This window comes from Sminthopsis crassicaudata, chromosome 5 (genome assembly GCF_048593235.1).
Source record: "Sminthopsis crassicaudata isolate SCR6 chromosome 5, ASM4859323v1, whole genome shotgun sequence".
Lineage (NCBI taxonomy): Eukaryota > Metazoa > Chordata > Mammalia > Dasyuromorphia > Dasyuridae > Sminthopsis > Sminthopsis crassicaudata.
In genome coordinates, this window is record NC_133621.1 from 192158772 (window position 1) to 192180167 (window position 21396).

The window sequence follows — 21396 nt, forward strand, 5'->3', positions numbered from 1 at the left end:
AGAACAATGGGGAATCTGGAAATTGAGGGGAGAATTCTTGAATAATAATTCAGAAGATTGAGGCAGAGATAGAGTGGCTTGGGCACATGGGGAGAGATAAGAAGGAGATGAAATGTGGGATTTGGGCAGTGTCCAGTAGTTTGGTTTGTCTATAATATATTTTCTCAAGGGGGTAGTTGCATGGAATAAGGCTGCAAAAGTAGGTGGCAGCCTACTTAGCCTGAATGTCTTAGGACATTAGGCTTAGGATTTGTATCTTATCCTGTAAGGCAGTGGGGAAGCTAATAAGATCATTAACTCTTCTGCTTCAGAAGGCTGCTGCTGCTGCTTAACCTCTTCAGGTGTGAGTGGCCCTTCCTTGTGGCCTCATGTTTCCAGCCTTTGCCGAAGGGGCCGTTCATTCTTTCAGCCAATGGTTGAGAGATGGATGAATTCCTGCTGCCTCTATTCTCAGAGCATGATTCAGGAGCAGATCTGTGGGCTTCATTTGAAAATGGATCTAAATCCTCTGATGGTTAAGACTAGTGGAGCAGGCATAAAACATGGATCCCTTTGCTGCAAGTGAGGCTCATCTCATACATAGTAACCTTCCACACTCAGTGGGCTATCCACCACTTGGTTGTATTCAGGATTGCAAAAAGAGGCTCGTCTATACTTTGTAGAAAAGGGTTGTGGTTTTTAAAGAGTTTATGTGACTTGATGTATGTATGAAATGATTGTATCCACAAACTTTCTTAGTTTGTGATAATAAGTAGGAAGAGGTCTAGTTGATGGGAATTCTGAGGTCAAGGTAAAAAAAAATTGGGAAATCACAATTTTGATTTGCTCTAGAATCTTAATTCTCTTCACTTTGAACTGGTCATTTTCAGTCTTGGTGAGGAGGAACATCTGGTCTACTCTACTTGGAGCCTGCTGTTACCTTTCCTTGGGTTGCTCAGATGAAGAAGTGCTAAATCCTGTCTGCTTTTGTCATTCCTGGAAAGTTTATACATTGCATAACCTGAGCTAGGCCTTCACCATTGCTTGATAATTCAGAGCTGTAACAAAAGTGGAACTAATGAGATATTTGTTAGATTTAGCAAAGATCAGAGGTATAGAAGAATCATCACTGCTATCTCAAGCATGTGCTGCTCCCCTCCCCATTACAAAGGAGAGAGATAATGTTATATTCTTGTCTTAGATACACAATCATGTAGTTGTGGTTTGTGAGACAATTAGATGCCACCTTCAACTCTACTGTAAAACTCATAATCTTTTTTCCTCTTGCCTAGATAGGACAGTTAATTCCTTTCCTTGCCTTAATAATTTTCCTTGTCTCCTTCCCTTGTGCTTTCAGTTTCTTCTAACTCCTCCCCTCTAAGTCCCGACCCCCTCTTTTTAAGATTTACTTTGACCACTATCTATGCCTCATCTTATTTCTCATCAACCCCTGTTTAGCAATTATCATTACTTGTTCCCTTGTGAACTTTTGCTCTTCTTTTTGGCTTTTGGGATACTATACTCTCCTGATTGTTCTCTTCCTGCCTCTTTCAAACATCATTTTTTTTTTTTTTTTTTTTTTTTTTGGTCTGCTTATCTTTAAGGTGGGTAGTCCTTAAGATTGTATTTTTGCTTTCCCTGAGCAATCTCATTTATTCCCATGACCTTAGTTCCCAAATTTATATTTAGATCTCTGACCTCCCTTCAGCTTTCATAGAATTATAGATTCTAAGATCTCATGCCCTCTCATCTACCCCTTTTTTAAAGTTAGAAACTGAGAACCTTCCTTCCATTATTACTGGCCATGGGACATTGTTGCTGGAATTGATCCCCTTCAGATTAAATGTGTCAAAATAAAGTGAATTTAACTTGAAACCCCAAACCTGCTTTCCATTTTGATACAATTTTCTGTCTGGATTATGACCCAAATCTCCTCTGCAGAGAATTTTGGTGGTATCTTGGACTGGATTTCCCTTATCCCCATATTCTATTGGTTAATCCAGTATTATAATCCTGAGCTCTTCCATTCATCCCTTTCTCCCTTTGCTGTTATCCTACTAGAATCCCTCATTTCCCCCTCCTGTATTGCCATAGTAACCTTTGATCTTTCTCTCCCAAGACAAATTAATATAGTAGAGGTATGAGGTATGATCTTCAGCACAAACTAGGCCATATTATTGCTACTAAAATTTTTAAAATAGTTTTTGAATAAATACTAAGTAAAGTTTAGATTACTTAGAGTGCTATTGTGAGGTCCTTTATAACCTGTTTACTTTCTAATCTTATCTTCCCTCTGCAGTTCAGGCAAACTGAATTTATTGCCATTCACTTTACATACTTTCCCCTCTTCCTTTCTTTCCTTCTTCCTGTCCCTATGACTGTTGTGCCTTTTGTTTGTTGGAAACCCTAAAGGCACTATGGCACAGTGAAAAAAGCACTTAGTGACTGGTGTGTGGGGACCTGGAGCATCAGTTTGACTTAGACTTGCTGTTTGACCTCAGGCAAGTCAATCCAGCTTTCCTAGAACTAGAATTAAAATGAAGGGGCTTCAAGGTCCATTCTAGCTCTAGGTCTCTAAACTGGCAATTATTGAAAGCGATCAAAGCATTTTTACATACATTATTTGGTTGTTCTGGCTATAATTCTTTTTGGAGCCATTTCTCTTCCACCCAGTGGATCAGTTTAGTGTGGCTTCCACCTACCTCCCCCTGTAGGAGGTTAGTGTCCTAAGTAAATAAAATACTCTCTGGCATTGCCTCCCTTCAGTAGGATATCTCTGAGTTCTCTGTCTGGTGTCCAGTCTTGATTATCCTATAAAAATGATCTGATTACACCCTCTCCAAAATTGTGATTCATCCAGATGTGCTGAGGCCTGCCCAGTTTAACAGGAAAAAGGAACTAGGAGGCAGGGAGGGGTTGTTATTAGAATAGTAGCTGCACATGTATAAGCACACATCCTGTCTTTAATTGCCTCCCTTCTCCAGCCCCTCCTGCCCCCTTTGTGGGTGATGTCTCTGCTCTGTTGGCTAACCCTCCCTCCTCCCTCCTACTCACAGAGAATAGGGGAGGGTCTGGATTACACATACTTAATCGCTTTAAAATAAGATTGGCCTAGTTGTATAGAAACTGGGCCTCTGTTACCATACCAGTTATACAGTAGCTTTTCAAGGGAGAGTTAGAACATTAAAGGAAATTTTGTTTTCCCTTTCTTTTCCCTTGTCAAGGTGAGAGCAGTTCTCTCTTTTTTATTGGTGAATCACCCTAGTACGGGAATGATAATTTCAGTAGCTATTGATGTACCTTTTCAGAAAAATGGCTTAGGATCATAAGAGTAAAAGTGGGGGAGGATTAATTACATTCTATTGATAAGTATTCTCTGCCTTTTTCAATAGACAGCCATCAAGAAAAATAATCCACGGAAATATCTGCGTAGTGTGGGCGATGGAGAAATTGTAGAGTTTGATGTGGTTGAAGGAGAGAAGGTAAGAACAAACTTATCATTTAAATCTTCTCTAATTCTTTATGGCCTGATATAGGTTCTTATACCATTGTCTTGTCCCTTTTGTAATATCTTCTTTCCCACTTTTTGGCTTTAGGAAAATTCTAGGTGGGATAATGTTATAAAGTATCCTCTTGTACAATAATCTCCAAAACTAAGGTGGTTGATTAGATTAGAGTCAGGCAGATTAATGGAACTTGGATTGTGCCCTTGGCCCAGCCCTTATCTTTTGGGGAGCAGCACTGGCTCTTTTTTATCCTGGTTGATCAGAGGCTTTTAATTGAGCATATTTGAAATTGAAGCAGAACTAAATCATTTATCTGTGTTGAATAGAAATCTGCCCCTTCTAAATTCTACTCTTTCACTAGTAATTGAATAGTTTTCTCTTTGCCCTTTCCTCCAGCCTCTCAATATCTTTCCCATGTGAATATGGAGGTTGTAGGTATGCTTTTCATCCCAAACCAATCTAACTTGAGAGTTGACCTGGGGAAAAAAAAAGAAAAACAATGCAAAGGTAGAATAAAATGTTGTAAGTGATGAATCTGCTGTTACCATTCAAATTTTGATTGTGAAATCTGTTAGATACAAAACAAACATTACTATTCAGATTAATGAAGGACTTAACTAGGGATTTTGGAGAACTAACAGATTTCTTGTGTTGATTTCTGGAGGGTCCATAGCAGGAATTTGTCATCTTTTTCTGACTTCTTAGGCAGTTGTTTAAAGCCTATAGAAAAACCCTTTCAGAATAATGTTTTTAAATGCATAAAATATACAGAATTGCCTAGGAAATCTATTTTTATTGAATTATAATTATCAAAATATGGGAGAAGAATTTTATGAGCTTCTGGGTGATAAGCCTTTTCAATAAAGTACAATATCTAAGTGTTACTTGTAAATGCATTTTTCTGTCATTTTGGTCCATGATTTAAAGTGATATTTTAGATGTAGTAAAATATCATCATACTTTATGGTATTATTTGGTAGTTTTGCCCACTGATGGATGTTTATTTTAAAAATTGCTTTAAGTAGAGAAAAAATACTTTAAAAAATGTTGTAACTGAATGAGCTGAGGTCGAATGTGGTTCTAGAACGAGCTAAATAATAGTTTTGCTATATGCTTTGTCTTAGGTAGCCCACATTTGGAATGAGTAACTAGGAGAAAAGAAGATTTTGGAGGAAGATAACATCTGTTTTCAATTGTTTAAAGGATTATAAGGGGCAAACCTAACATTTCTGTGAATGGGAGGTATAGAGAGGCAAATTTAATCTCTATATAGATTAATCAGCAAGCACTTATGAATCCCATACACACCAGGCCAGGGATGCCAGGGCAAAAGAAGTCCTCTGCCCCCAGGAGTGTGCATTCTTCTGAAAAGACAATATATAAAGTATTTATAAAGTAATCTTATGTGGGAAGCATTAGATTGTTGTTGTTTAGTCATTTCTTTCAATTGTCCAATTCTTTTTGATCCTGTGGGGTTTTTTTTGTTTGGTTTGCCATTTCCTTCTCTAGCTCATTTTACAGATGAGGAAACTAAGGCAACCAGGATTAAATGACTTGCCCAGGGTCGCTCAACTAGTAAATGTCTGACATCAATTTCATCCTCCTGACTTGGCTAGTGTTCTATCTCCATTAACCACCCAGCTGTCCATCATTAGATTGGATAAAGCTTTTTGGGGGCTTACTGGCAGTTCCGCACTGCATTAAGTGCTAAAAATCCAAATTACAACTCTTCCCTCAAAAAAAAAAAAAATAGTCCTTGTCCTCAAAAAACTTATCTAATTAGGGAACTTGAAAAGGAAAGGTAAGCACAATATGATAGATAGGAATAAGCTAGGAAATAGAAGCTAGAGCAAGGAATTCAGTGTATTGGAAGGTTGTATGCAGGGAGAAAGCTGGGGAGAAGGGGGAGGAGTTGTTTTGGAAGGTGAAGGGGCGGTAGCCTTTTTTTTTTTTTTTTTTTCCCCCACTAAAGGCCAGAGGGAAGATGGGGTACCTACTTGTCAGGGATGTCAGATTTATAGCCTTTTCAAGTATGTGGACAGTCTTTTAATGAGTCACATTTGTCGATACCCAGTGATCATAATTATTATTATTACTCAACTGATTAGGAAATCATGTGGTGACAAAGCTATACTAAATTCAGGGGGAGAAATAGAAAAGCAACACATTATTCTGTCTCTAGAAAGAATATTAATTCGAGTCATTTTTCCCACTCCAGCGCAAGGGATTTCTGGTGCATAGGTTGGGAACCACTGTTGAATAAGTTATTAAATCAGATGCCCTGAGCTCTATAATCTATCTAAATGTTATTTGTGTGTCAGTTCACAATAATGTGAAAGTTCCAGTGCCATTTGTAAGGCAGCTGGGGCTCAGAAATTACATAACATAGTGAAGGCCAAGAGATGAGGTGAGGATCAGTTGATTCCATGTTCAGGGTCCAGTGGGCACATTCCAGGCTGTAAATATCCAGATTCAAAGAACTTACATGTTTTAAAACTTGTTATTTTAGTTTATAAGTGGTTAGTCCATATCACTGCATATCTTTATTAACCTTTCTATTAACAACCTAACTGTTGCTTTCTTATGGTTCGTTAAAAGTAAAATTTTCTTTCCAGGGCGCAGAAGCAGCCAATGTAACTGGCCCAGATGGAGTTCCTGTGGAAGGTAGCCGCTATGCTGCAGATCGGCGCCGTTACCGACGTGGTTATTACGGCCGGCGTCGTGGGCCTCCTCGTAGTGTGAGTAATCACAGTCTCAGAGTTGGAAGAGATCTGAGTCCCACTCCTATCTGAATAAAAATCCCTTCAATAATATACCCAACAAATATTGATCTGATGGGAGGAAGATCTTGCAGTGGAAAACATACTATCTTGTGGGGTGGCCATCATCTCTCCCTTAGTGTTTTCTCCAGGCTAGATGTCCTTAGTTTCTTTGATTAATGCTAGTGGAATTAATGATCATACCCTTTCCTTCATCCTTTTACTGCAACATCCTAGTTGCTTTCCTGAATGCATTAGTTTTATCAGTGTCATTCCTTAAATATGATATCCCAGATGTGGTCTGAACAGGGCAGACTGTAGTAGATGTCAGCATTAATAGTCTTAATACATCCTAAAATAATGTTAAGTTTTTTAGGTTACATATTATATACTTAATTCAAATTATACTTTGCTAAAGCTCATTGAATCCACTGAAGATTTTTTTCAGATAAACTTATTAGTCATTCCTCTTATTAAGAGATGACTTTATACTTAGTTTTAGTTTTAGTTAGCCTGCTGAGATCTTTATAGATTTTAGACTGTTAGCTTTCTTTCTTAGCTTTAAATTAAAATTTTATGAATGTATCGTCAATGTCTTTATCCAAGTTATTGCTTAAGAATGATCAAAAAAAGAAGTGTTTTGTTTGTAATTGTTTTTTATGAAGCTGTTGTTGGTTTTTCCTTTTCTAGCTGTTTACTTATCATCTCTCTTAGTAATTAATCCTAGAATTTTGCAAGGAATTGAAGTGAACTTTACTGGACTATGATTTGCATATTGTTTTCTTTTGTGTAAATAAGAAAAAGTTTTCCCTTTACAAATTTTAAAAATATTTATTAATTGATAAGTTTTCTTTGTATTCACATTAATTTCCTTATGTAACCTTTTAATTAAAATTGTTTCTTTTGTGTCTGCAGGATTTTATTCTTGAGCATTTTTTCCCTTTGGGGCTGGCTTAGGCTTTGTAATATTAGTACATGGGATTTCAGCAATCTAGTTTTGAGTGCATGTACAATTTATGATGCATCTTGGAACGTTTCCCTACTTACTTCTCTATTAATCACTATCATCAGACCCTTAATCATCTGTGAATACTCTGAGTAGGAGAGTATGAGATGACAATTCACTGTCAACTTGCCTAGTCCTAGAGTCAGAAAGACCTGACTTCAAATCTAGCCCCAGCCACATAGTAGCTGTGTGACTCTTACCTTTTTTTTGGCTAATTTGGACTTCCAAATATTTTTCCTATATTGTGCCTAGATGATATTATTGTGGAATCTACATCATACACATTTAACTTATTTAATATCAATTATGTAGTATAGTCCTGCCATTCCTAATGTATACTCTGAAGTTAGCATGAGATGAAAAATAGGAATTTGCACATAACTCTGCTTTTTCTGTCCCAATCTGACCTTAGAACCAATCTTTAACCTGAAGTGAAAGGGGAAATGCTATTAAATATTCCTTGGAGAACTGCTGAAGAAAGAGGACCCTTCTAATTACAACTGATTTTTACCTTATGCAGTTACTCCCACTTTCAGTATCAATCTTGGTTCTACTATAATATTCTATTCCTTTGGATTTTGATTTGCCTGCAGCTCTCTTGAAAGACTTGCTTTTTTTTCTTAAATTTTATCTAAAGAGATCAAAGATAGCCTGTGTCCTTAATAACTTAACACATATTTATCTCTGCACACATGTATGTATACACACGCATATACACACATACACACAAACACATTTCTGAGGTTTCCAAAGTACATGTCAGATGTTGTTTCATTTGATCTGCATAATAGCATATTGGTGCTATTATTCCCATTTCAGATGAAGAATTGTCTAGCAATTATTCCATCAAAAAAGAGAAAAAGAATAATACCAGAATCATTTCAGGGTTCTAGAAATACCCTGGTAGAATATTTGCTAATTCTGATGGCTTTATTTTCATGATTTTTCACTAATGAATCCCATAGTATCATTACTATTCTCCTTTGTGTCATACTGACTTCCCCTTTCTTCCTTTCTTCCCACCCCCCCCACTCCACTCCCTTCATAATCTTGCATTTCTTAGGTGTTTCCTTTATTATCTGGCTTCCTAATCTACTCCACTTTAAAATTCTCTCTCCCCCCACCCCCCCCCTTATTACTTATTCTTTGCTCAGTAAGATGTAGTTTAGGAGTAAGGAGAATTTTAGCTCTAACTTTAGGTTTTTGGGTAAGCTATGTCAGAAGTGTCAAACTGGGGCTCCTAGGACCTCAAAATGCTCCAGAGCTGCCCCAGCAAGATTAAAATATCATTGGGAAATGGTTAGTTTCAAAATAGATAAAAATAGCACTTTACAAAATAAATAATGCTGATATTGGTTTTTCTAGGTTAACAACTGTCTTTGCTGATACTAAAGAGTTCTTGGAAATCTGTAAGCTTCCATAAGTAGAAATTGCTCTTAAGGAAATAAATATATTTATTAAAAATGACAGAATCTTTAAACATGTTTAATTATGCTTTAAAAATTTAACTGTTTAAACTATCTCTAGAAAATTTACTGAGAAGTAGGAATAAAACCTCTTTATTTCCTATGTAGACTTTCTCTGCTGTTGCAGAATTTTAAGAATCGGAGCCCTCTGGTGGCCACAGTTTCTCTTGTGGTTTTGAACAGATTTCAAATACAAGTTTAATAGTTAGGTCTTTTTTTTTTTTTTTTTTATCTTCTTTTAACATTCTTTAGTAGAGGAAACTTCCTATTTGCTATTCTAGAAGACTAGAGAATAGTTGGGACTCCCTGGGCCGTAACCTGAGGAGTTTTTAATTTTTATTTTTTAAAACCTTTGAGAATTTTTGACATTTGGATTGCACCTATAGAAAATGCTGGTAAACGCCTATGAAGGATGTGGGCTGGTTCTAAATAACTTTTCACTAATCCCATTTCCATACTGGTGTGTTGTGGAAGTAAGGGTTTGGTTTTGAGGTTGATGCTGGTTTATAACGTGTTACTTACCTTGTCCTTTTAGGGTTTGAGATAACGTTACTCTGTTACACACGCAGGTCGGGTAACTGAGTGTTGTTACAGAAAGTGAATCTGTCCAGCCTCAGTCACGCTTTACCATCATACAGAGATAGGGCGAGCATGATTTTTGGGCCTAAGCTACAGTGTAGCTAGCCTGAGAGCACTGGGTAAAATGCTTACGTCCCTGCCTGCCAGCTTCCGGGGAGTTCCGAGTCACGGGGTGCAGCATTCCGGCAGATTGGTGAAACTAATCATTTTGTTTTGCTGAATCAGCGGTCCGTGGGATCGTGGAGCCCCTCACCCACATAACCACTGAATGCACCGCGCGCCCCTTCCCCCCCTCGCTTGCTTGCATGGATTGGACCTCGGCCCCTGCTTGTCGGCTCGGATGCCCGTGACCTCTTGGATGTGGGCAGCTTCTCCTCTCGGGATGCGCCCTGGGCACTGCGGTCTGCGCTGGGCCCTCGCGGGCTCTCCTTCTGCTGTTCTGATTCTTTGCATTTCTTTGCTTCGCTAGTACCCTGGGGAGGAGGAGGAAGGGAGTGGCAGCAGCGAAGGATTCGATCCCCCTACCGCTGACGGGCAGTTCCCCGGGGCTCGGAGTCAGCTGCGCCGCCCACAGTACCGGCAGCGGCGGTTCCCGCCATACCACGTGGGACAGACCTTTGACCGTCGCTCACGGGTCTTTCCCCATGCCAACAGCATGCAGGTAAAATGGCGCCCATGTTCTCGTTCCCTGCGGCTGCTCTTACCCTCTGGTCCTTCCTGCTCTCCGTCCTCCTTCTCCGGCTGGGTGAGAGCAGAGCCTCGGTCCCTAGTGCTGGGTACTTGTGCATGGCCCTCACAGCTAACGACAGCAGTGCTTTAAAACCCAGCCACGGGAGCAAGCCCCCTTGGGCCGGGTGGAGACTTCTGGGGTAGGGCTGGCTCCCAGCGGCTTCCCCGAAATTCTTTGGGGTGCACTGAAGCTATTTGATTTCCATTCTTTGACTAAATCATCACCGCCAGTGTTTCTCAATGCCCTTGAAACCTGCATTTTTTTTTTTTTTTTTTTTTTTTTTTTTTCTTTTTGAGGTGAAGGGAGGAAAAACATACTGGCAGATAGAATGAAGATTTTTTTAGGTTGGCAGAAAATTTTTACCTCTGATGTGTTAAATTTTATTGCCGGGATGGGGGAGAAGTGAAAGTAGTAACTCTGGGAGGAATTAGCCTGGAGCCTGTGCAGGATGTAATCAGGAAGGGAATCTTCTAAGGTAAGGTTTTTAAGAGCTGGAAGTGAGGAGGAAGTGCGTTCCACACATGGGAGAGCCCAGGGAGAGACATAGATGGGCAATGAAATGTCCCGCAGTAAGGAGGCCAAGTTGGCTTGAAGCTAGAGCATGTGGAAGAGATTAAGGTCAGATAGAACCGGAATGTGAAGGGCTTTAAATATTGTATGGAAACTGTTAGACCCAAGAGGCGCTATCAAGCTGCTGGGACTTTTTGAAAAGAGAGGCCTCCACCAATGGGAAGGGTGTTTTGGAACAAGAACGGATCAGGCCAATGGACAGGTTATCGGCATTTCGTAGCTCATTCATTTCAGTGATATCTGACTGAGACCCTGCTTGAATTTTCTTGGCAAGATACTAGTTTTCTTTTTCAGCTAATTTTACAATGAGGAAACTAAGGCAGACAGGGTCAAGTGCCTTGTCCGTACAGCTAACAAGTGTCTGAGCCAGACTTGAATTGGGAAGATGAACCTCCCTGACTTCAGGGTGCCGCTCTATCGACTGCGTGATCCAGCTGCCCAGGATTTTGAAATAGTCTAGGCCTACCTCTGCTCAGGCTTGAACTAGGATAGAATGGGGGTCATTTGAGAGGAGATAAGCTGAAGGAAATAAAATCCACAATTGGGACATGGAAGATATGGGCATGAGTCCAAAGGCCATGGACCTGGGTACCCTTGTAATAAGTGAATTAGAGAGAAGGGAGTTTTTGAGTGAAAAAGATTACTTCTGTACTACACGTGTTAACCTTCAAAAGGTAAAGATATCTACAAGGGGAAATTATATTCTAAAACTGAATTTTCTTCAACAGTGATAAAGTTGTCACTAGGGTGGAAATTAGAGAAATCCTTAGGGCAAGAGATCACTTCCTTTTCTGAAAGAAATGGAGAGGAAATTTGGTATAGTTTGTGCTCTAGGCTTGGGGGAGGGCATAATTCAAAGGGTTCAGAAGAAAAACAGGATTTAGTAGGGTGTAGATGCTCAAGAACAAAATGGTGAAAATTCAAAGGGAAATATTTAGAATGCAGAAGAAGAATTATCCTTGTACAAAGAACCTGCATAGTTAGGGGTTTGTTAAACAACTCGCAAAAGAAATGAATGGAGCACAGAAACAAGACGGGGAAAAAAGATGGCATAAGAGTGGGAAGAGTCCTATAGAATGTATCAGGAGTGATGAAGCTCAGCATTAGCGGAGGCTGGTGAGGGAAAAAAAGGGATGCTTGTTTGTGAAGTCAAGCTGGGAGAACGAGGAGACCAAGAAGGGAAGCCAAATCCTTGAGTGGGCAGAATGATGGTGATACCTGAAGAATGAGCCGGCCAATTCCAATTTTATTTTCTCTCTCAAAAATAAAGATCTTTGAAATGGAAATGGCAAAACAAAAATAGCTAGTCAGGAAACAACTCTGCCCAGATGAAGTATAACCTTGAGTACTGATAAAGATAGGATTGCTGAGAACTCTTGGTAATAATTTTTTTTTTTTTGCCTGAGGCTGGGGTTAAGTGACTTGCCCAGGGTCACACAGCTAGGAAGTGTTAAGTGTCTGAGACCAGATTTGAACTTGGGTCCTCCTGAATTCAAGGCTGGTGCTCTATCCACTGCGCCACCTAGCTGCCCCCTGTTGGTAATAATTTGAAAAATAATTGAAAATAGGAGAGACAGTGCAAAATTGAAAGGCAAATGTGTTTTTTGGGGGTGGGGGTGGGGCATGGCAGTTAAATGGCTTGCCCAGGGTCACACTGGTTAGGAAGTATTAAGTGTCTGAAGTTGGATTTGAACTTGCATCCTTTTGACTCCAAGGTCAGTTCTCTATCACTGCACCATCTAGCTGTTCCATCTTGATTTTTTAAGAGGAGAACAAGGGTCTGGAAATAAGCCAGTGAATTTGACTTTGAGTCCTAAGAAAATTCTAGAATAGATCATTAAGGAACTGTTTAGTATCATTTAAAAAGGAAATAGTTATTGATAACCAGTGGAATAATAATTTCATTGAAAACCGATTGTGCCAGATGAACTTCAGTTTCTTTTTGATGGGATTACTGAAAGTGGTAGATGAGGAAAATGTTATGGTGGGTAGTTTTCTAGATTTTAGCAAAATTTTTGATTACCTCATGAACTAGAAAGAAAAATTAGTGTATTATACAGATTCAAAGTTTGTTGAATGGTCACACTCAGTAGTTAATGGTTGAATGTCCACATGATATGTCTCTCATGCAGTACTGAGGGAAGCTGCTTGGCCCTGTGATGGTTGATTCTCTCCCCCCCCCCCCCCCCCAATTAATTGGATAAAGACATAGATGCCTGAGTACACTTTATGACATAAATCTGGAGGACTAACATATTTTGAGAGTCAAGATCCAAGAAGTTCTAAATGAGCTCCAGTAAATTCAATAGGAAGAAATGTTAACTTGTACTTGAGGGACTTCAAGGGGAGGGAAACATGGTTAGATAGCAGTTCTGAACAAGCCTGGTTGTTTAGTGGACCACAATTTCATTATAAGTCAGCAGTGTGATATGGCAGTAAAATAGTAATATAATTTTGAGCTGTGTTAGAAGGGCCCTATCTTCCAGAAATAGGAAGGTAATAGTGCCATTGTATTCTGTTCTCATCAGTTCATTTGGATTACTGTCTTGAATTTTGGAGCTCATAGTTTAAAAAAAAAGTACTAATTAGCTGGAAGGTCTAAAGTGGAGGAAAACCAGCCTAGCAAAGGGCTTTGTGTTTGTGACACGAGAATCAATTAAAACAACTGAGAATACTTAGCTTGTAGAGGAGACAATCCAAGGTGGTGAAAGAATTAGATGTATTCTATACATCTAAATACCACAGGGCAGAACCAGTGGTGGAAGTTACACAGGGGCCAATTTGGGAAAACTTTCTCCCAGAACTTTCCAGAGCAGAAAAAGATACCATGATGCTCTCCCTTTTTGGGAATTCTTTAAGCGAAAGTTAGATGAGAGGAGCATTAATATATTTCTACTTGGATAGCTCAGTTTATGGGTTGTTTTTTTTTTTGTGTATGGACTAGTAGGCCACTAATTGGTTTCTTTCAACTCTTGAATTTTGTGATATCAAATGAAAGGGTGGTTTTTTTTTTTTTTTGGTTGTTGTTGTTGTTGTTTTGGGTTTTTTTTTAATGGCATCTATGTCTTTATCCAATTAATGGGGGGGGGGGGGAGAGAATCAACCATCACATGGTTTAGTGGGGAAAGAGCCAGTAAATGGGAGATAGCAAATTAGAAAGGGATTGATTGATTGTAGAGGCATAGAGACTGTAGAGAATAGGATTCTAACACACAAACCAGGGGGTTTGGCCTTGGTAATAAGGATGAAAGAAAATCAGGGATCAGAGTACAAGAGAGGGCAGTAGTAAGGCCACGGGGGTTTGAAACTCAGAATATCATGGAAAAGGGAGTTCACAGCAAATAGTTACTTTTCTCAGGTAAGAGCCAGAAAAGCAGTGGAGAGGTAGGGGAAGGAGGAAGTCTAAAAGAAAGTAAAAGATTATTCATTAAGCCTTTATTAAGTGCTTACCCTGTGCACTATGCTGGGCTACAAGCCAAGACAATCCTTGGTATCAGGGAGTTTACATTCAAATGGACAAGGACAACACATAAAAGAGCTGAAAAACAGGAGGAGAGAAGAGAGGAGGAGGCATTTGTGCCTCCTCCATATGGGGCTTGATGGTGTAGACGCCTTCCTGCTATGTCTGAGAGTAAGGAAGGGCTGGATTAGGGCCTTCTGTGAAGCAGATTCCATGAAGAACTCAGTCGGTGGGAGAAGGGGTCCTCAAAAGCAGAGTCAGGAGGCAGCTTTGAGTCCCTTATGGGAAGTATGAGAGAAAGTCCACTAGCAGATTGCTTTAGGACCATGAAGGCCCAGTTGATTTAGATAATAGAATGGGGATGGGAGAGAGAGAGGCAGTCAAGCAACACAGCTAAGTGATTGTGAGTGCTATAAAGCAAATTGCATGTGGATATGAGCAGAGAAAATGGCAAGATGAAAGAAGTGTCTGCAATTGGAAGGATGAATAGAACATAAGAACCAGAAATTGGGTAGAGAGAGAATCAGCATAAAGATGAACTGGTAAACTATAGGGTCAAAATAAAGCTAGAATTGGATCACGGTTTAGAGGAGTGGACACCTAATGGATGAAGGTTGCTTGTTCTCCCAAGATGACCTGATATCAGGGAGATACCTTGGATTTGAAGGAGGGGGGGGGAAAGAGGGAGAGAGAGAGAGTTGTGTAGTCATTAGCCTTTTTTTCTCCTGGAGCCATCTGGGATGGGAGAATACAGTTCAGTTAAATTTAGGATGAGGAAGTTGGAAGGAGATAGAAGAGAGTAGTGATCAATTATGTCCAGTTATATAATTGGATGGTGTGAGTTTTTTTTCAGCCTCTTCTTGTCCAGCATGTATGTTTGTGCTTCTCACATTTTAGTTTTCTTCCTCCCTGTCTTCAGCAGCTGCCTCTGACAAGAATGCTAAAAATAACTGGCAGACGACATATATGGGAGGTCCAAGTACATGACACAGTAGATTTCTCTAGGGGAACACTCTGGGCTTCTAGGAAATGGAGATGGGAGGAGTCGGTGAGATTTGTCATGGACTTTTATTTTTAGTGAGTTAGTACTGCATTCTTGAAGTCATCTACTTACTATTTAGCATTTGCATAACACTTGTGTATGCTCAGAGTATTTTTAGGTATTTCTTGCCAGACCTTTGAGGTGGTTAGGTTTTATAGACAGGGACATGAACCAGGGCTTCCCTTTACTCTAATGGAAAGAACTTTGGAGCTTGGGGAAGACTTTGTGGATTTTGTCTTTATATTTGCCAGACTTATTCTTATTATTGTTTATAGTCATGCAGGAAATTAATTGAACCTGTTCTTTAACATTTGGTCATTCTGAGCTTGCTCTATCTGCTGCAGCTCGTTTGACCTTTATAATGTGTCTGAGTGAAAAAACAAAGTACCCCTAGTGAATTAAAAATCAGAAGTTGGACATTGCAAACTATGTATAAACTTAGTCTGTAGCATCAAGAATTGATAACTCACATTCTTAGCCCTGAAGTATTGATCAGGTATGATGTAAAATCCAATGTTCAGAAAAAAGTCATTAATTCCCTGTTTCACATCTCTAATATAATCAGTTAGATGTGTGGCAGCTTATCTTCCTGAGTTCACATCTGACCTCAAACCCTTACTATTGGTATGACCTAGATTAAGCCACTTAACCCTGTTTGCCTCAGTTTTCTCATCTGTAAAATGAATTGAAAAAAGAAATGGCAAATCACTCCAGTATCTTTGCCAAGAAAACCTCAATACAGAGGTGTAATGATTACATAGCAAAAACAAATATCCAGACACCAGAGGGAGGGGGCAGCTTAGGAGTTGTGTTCTTTGTCTCAAATCTCAGGGATATGGAAGTAACTTAATTCAGTCTGTACCTGAATATAGAATTCTCTTTATACTAGCTTCTACACATAATGTCTTCTTCATCCTGGATATATTTTGTTCAAATTCTTTAGCATAAGATTATTATAGAGCTACCTATTCAAAGTGTCAGCAAGGCTTAGGGGGAAAGAGTTGCTAGATTTCAAGTCCAGAAATCTGAGTTTGAATCCTCACTTTGATACTTGAGTGACTTGCTTAGTGTTTCACAATTAGTGCCTTAATTTTCCCCTTCCATAAGATGGGGATAATACTATTCACCTACCAGCTATTGTGAGCCAAACACTTTATAATCTTTTAAGTGTTATGTAAATATGAGGTGTTATAGACACTGACACAGTGCGGAGAAAAACCCAGCATGCTACAGATCAAGGTACAGTTAGGTATTGGCTATATCATCTCATGGATGGGAAAATGTGGGTTGGAAATCTTTATTTAATTACTATTTAAGATAAGTTTGTGTACTGTGAAGTCTTTCTTTTGGGATTTCAGGAATGGTGTTCATGAAAGGTATAATCTGAGCCAGACCTTGAAGGAAGTAAAGATTGGTTAAAAAGAGATGGGTAGATTGGAGGGAAAACAGTCCATTCCTAGAGATAAGACAGTTGGAGAAAGCAGAGATTAATTGAATGCGCAGAGTATTCCAAAAGCTCAGCGTTTTAAGCTCAATTTGTGGGACATTTTATATTATTACATGAGAAAGAAAAGAAGAATTGGACAAGGGTAGAGGGGAATGAGTTTGTGGTGCTAGTGGGACATCCTATTTTGGGAAAAGGACTGGAGAAATTCACATTATGGTGTGATTCATGATGAGCAACAATCTTCTAAATTAGCCTTTACAATCTATAGTAGTAGAACAATTTTTTTCTACCAATGAAATGATTAGGTTTTCCCCACCTTTTCCCGCTTCTCAAAACAATTCAAGGTGATTATGAGAATCTAGTGAGTGTTTCTTAAATCTGAAAGTGCTGGGGCAGCTAGGTGGTGCAGTGGATAGAGCACCAGCCTTGAATTCAGGAGGACCCGAGTTCAAATCTGGTCTCTCAGACACTTAACATTTCCTAGTTGTGTGACCCTGGGCAAGTCACTTAACCCCAGCCTCAAAAAAAAAAAAAAAAAAATCTGAAAGTGCTAAATAAATGTCAGCTACCAGGAGGTGTACTTTTTCATATTCCTGAATCAAAGCCCTTAACATGTGAAGTAATAAAACATGCATATTGCCAAAAAAAAAAAAAAATCAACCCAAACAAACCAAAAGAAGAGATAAGCTTCTTTTTTTTTTTTTTTTTTTTTTTTTTTTTTAATTTTTTATTTTATTTTATAATTATAACATTTTTTAACAGTACATATGCATGGGTAATTTTTTACCACATTATCCCTTGCACTTACTTCTATTCAGATTTTTTCCCTTCCTCCCCCAACCCCCTCCCCCAGATGGCAAGCAGTCTTATATATGTTAAATATATTACAGTATAATTTAGATACAATATATGTGTGTAGAACCGAATTTTTTGGTTGCACAGGAAGAATTGGATTCAGAAGGTAAAAATAACAGTTTACATTCATTTCCCAGTGTTCCTTTTCTGGATGTAGCTGGTTCTGTCCATCATTAATCAATTGGAATTGGATTAGTTCTTCTCTATGTTGAAGAAATCCACTTCCATCAGCATACATCCTCGTACAGTATCATTGTTGAAGTGTATAATGATCTTCTGGTTCTGCTCGTTTCACTCAGCATCAGTTGATGTAAGTCTCTCCAAGCCTCTCTGTATTTCTCCTGTTGGTCATTTCTTACAGAGCAGTAATATTCCATAACCTTCATATACCATAATTTACCCAACCATTCTCCAATTGATGGACATCCATTCATCTTCCAGCTTCTAGCCACTATGAAAAGGGCTGCCACAAACATTTTGGCACATACAGGACCCTTTCCCTTCTCTAGTAGTTCCTTGGGGTATAAGCCCAGTAGTAGTATGGCTGGGTCAAAGGGTATGCACATTTTGATAACTTTTTGGGCATAATTCCAGATTGCTCTCCAGAATAGTTGGATTCTTTCACAACTCCACCAACAATGCATCAGTGTCCCAGTTTTCAAGAGATAAGCTTCAATCTGTGCTTAACTTTAGTTCTTTCTGTGAGAAATAGCATCATTTTTCATGAGTTCTTTGGAATTATCATGGATTGTTGCATTAAAATATTACCATTGCTGTGAAACAATGTTCTAGTTTTGTTCACTTCACTTATTTTCTAAATGCAAAATAAAAGTGTGAATACCAGATAATTTTAGGGGTGAAGAGCACTAGCAGTTGGAGATCATTAAATCTTTATGTAAAAAATAATGGTTGAAACTGGCTTACAGGATGCTAATGAAGTCATGAATGAATGCATTCTAAGCATGGGGAATAGCTTATGTATGCAAAAGCACAGAGATGGAGATATGAATGGGTCTTTGTGTGTGCATGTGCATGTACACACAGACACACAAAAAAATCCTATTTTAATCAAGGAAAGGAAACAGGGAGATAGCAAAAAGGCCAAGATTGCCTGGATTGTAGAGTATGTGTAAAAAAATTAATTTTTAATAAAGCTAAAAAGGAAATTGGAGTTGATTTGTGAAAAGCCTAAATGCCAAACAGAGGAGTTAGCACTTGACTCTGGAGGTAATTGGAAGCCCATGAGAATTTTGCTGAGAGTGGAAGGACGAGAGAAGATTGGGGGTTTGAGGGGCTATTCTCCTTTGGAAAGACCATACTTACTTAGACCATCAATATTTATTTGGGAATCAAGGAATAAGAGAGAGAGAGGCATTAAACAAGTCAGAGAAGCCAATTTAATTACTGGTTTATTCTTGAATGTCACATTTTCCCAAAATCTGACTTATGTAAAACTTAGAGTGAATATTTTAGTGTAAAATACATGTAACTTTTTCCCCTATCAAGGGAAATTTTAGCCTGATAACAGTAGGAAAAGCACTGGTTCAGAGGTTAGAGATCCTGTATCAAATTCTGCATCTGATGTTTGATTTTGGGCAAGCTATTTCATCTTCTTGGACTTCTCTTTATTCATCTGTAAAATGAAGGATGGACTAAGTGGTCTTTGAGGTTCCTTCCTCCTCTAGCACCTGAACCTGTTGACTTCAATACAGCATAGATTGTAGGAACATACTATTTTATTATTCACACTAAGAGCTTTACAAAATGGTCTTGGATCTTAAGATAGTTTATGTTCCTTCATATTGTAACCATACCTTTGAAACCTGCAGTCAAGGGAAGGCACTGCTTAGTCTTTTGTCATTTGTATTGATTCTCTTATTTGTATCTCTTTAGGGTGGTGAGATGGGGGAGATGAAGGATGGAATCTCAGAAGGAACACAACTTCAATCATCATCAGCACACCGGAATCCCAACTATCGTCCTCGTTTTCGAAGGTAACAGATCATCCATCTGGCCTTAAAAATGGTAGTGGGGTTATTTGTGTGACTTAATCTCATGATTAGAGAGCAAAAATAGCTCCCATCTTTTTGGAAGGAAAGTAAGGACATGTATAAATACCTGGGGTTCTCCCAATAACTCACTTTGTCTTTCCTTGTGATGTACAGTTGTGTACTGTGGGCATGCAGATGGTGCCAGACTGGCTGGGTTTTCTAATGACTTGTCCTTGGGAGAAGTGGAAAAAAAGTAGTATGTGGCTCTCTATCATTTCCAAAATAATGGGAATAAAAGATCATATGAGCTTGATTAGCCACATTTCAGGTTTTCTCCACAGGTAATGATTAAAATCCACTCATATCTGCATGTCTTTTGTTCCTGCCATCTATAGTTCTTTAGTGAAGATCTTCTCTTTTGAATTCTGAAAGCCTTCCCTGGAAGGTTTATGTTTTGTTGATGTCAGTGAATGAGGGGGACTCTGTCTGGGCAGCCCATCTTCTTTTCTGGACTCTCACATCCTAGATAATGTATATATACATTTCCACAGCAATTTCATGTTTGCAAAGTGGTTTGTGCACATAATTTTATTTGTGCCTTACAATAATCACGTTGAAGTGAGGCCCTGCTAGGTCCTATTATTATCTCCATTTTATAAACAAGAAAAATTGGTCTAAGAGAGATCAAACCCCAGTGTCTCTGGTTACAAGTCCAGCATTTGACAATTATATCAGACTGTCAAGTATTTGTCCTAATGTAATCTGCAACCATTTATTTTTATTAGACTTACTTTTTGTTGATATCTTTTGCTTTTATTGTCATTGGTTTCCCCCTTGTATCCTCCCTTCCCTCTCCCAAAAAGCCATCTCTTATAACAAATAAGAAAAAAAGAGGAAGAAGAGAACTTTTTTCATTACATTTTTAGTTATCTATGATTTTGGTTCCTCTGAGATCATGGTGTTTCATGATTAGCATCAGAAGCTTTTTGAGTTAATATAACTTTTATTTGAGAGTTTCAGTCTGTTTTGTGCACACTTCCTCAGACATGGAGTAAGCAGATAAGTTCTGCAAAAGGAGTGAGGATGGCGGTGGAGGGGCTAGTTCTTTCAGACTTCTGTGGCCTAATTATATTTATCCATCTATTGAATTTATTCTATCCAAGGTAGAGTGGTGAGTGGCTCAGGCTGGTCACTTGATGCAGTCAATTTATAACTGCCAGCAAAAAAAAACAAAAACAAAACCCTAAATGTTTTTAAAACCATATTTTAAACTTCTCTTTCAGTCTTTGCCACTTTTTTTTTAATGTTCAGATTTTTAAGGAGCTCCCCTCCCCACCTCATTCTGTTCATTCATTCATTTGCCCTTTTCCCCTTTATGTTCCTCTACAAGGGGCCCTTCCCGACCTCGCCCTGTCCCAGCTATTGGAGAGGCAGAAGACAAGGAGAACCAGCATGGAGCCAATGGCCCACAGCAGCCTTCAGTGCGTCGGGGTTACCGGCGCCCATACAACTATCGCCGCCGCCCTCGTCCTCCAAATGCTTCTTCACAAGACAACAAAGAGGTAATGAGGACTTGGGGAACAAGAAAGGCGGTTTTGGCTCAGCTGGGCCTGAATCCTGAAGATCCAGAGGTCTTCTAAGCCTAGGATCCCTAAGAATCTACATATTCAAATGATAAATTAGAATAGTAATCTTCAAAGATGTTACCATATTAAATGGGAAACTTAAGAGAAGTTAGCAAAAGAGGGTACTTCAGCAACTAAGGAGGTCAAGTGTATCTAAACACCAGCATCATAGATAACTTTTCTTGTTGAAAGGCAGAAGGATTATTTGTGTCACTTGGGCAGAAAGATTGTGATTTTAAATTCAACTGAAATGTACCCATTGTTATGAAGATTACAAAAGGGGTATTATGTTTTCCATTTTCATTGAGTTTTGCAAAGTCCCTTTGAAATTCATGATTTTCAGCATCTTGCATATAGTAATTAATAAATAGGATCAAAAGA

At 38.9% G+C, this 21396-nt stretch overlaps 1 protein-coding gene across 2 annotated transcripts in view; it reads left to right on the forward strand.

The window, feature by feature from the left end:
- The window catches only part of YBX3 (Y-box binding protein 3), a 30083-nt gene that overhangs the window by 6155 nt on the left and 2532 nt on the right, over positions 1 to 21396 (forward strand). Inside the window, exons 4-8 of one of the 2 annotated variants that reach the window (XM_074269186.1) lie at positions 3372 to 3461; positions 6101 to 6223; positions 9765 to 9956; positions 19293 to 19393; positions 20781 to 20952. In XM_074269186.1, coding sequence (XP_074125287.1) covers positions 3372 to 3461; positions 6101 to 6223; positions 9765 to 9956; positions 19293 to 19393; positions 20781 to 20952 — 678 coding nt within the window. The remainder of the gene's footprint in view (positions 1 to 3371; positions 3462 to 6100; positions 6224 to 9764; positions 9957 to 19292; positions 19394 to 20780; positions 20953 to 21396) is intronic. The other variant, XM_074269184.1, reaches the window with a different exon arrangement.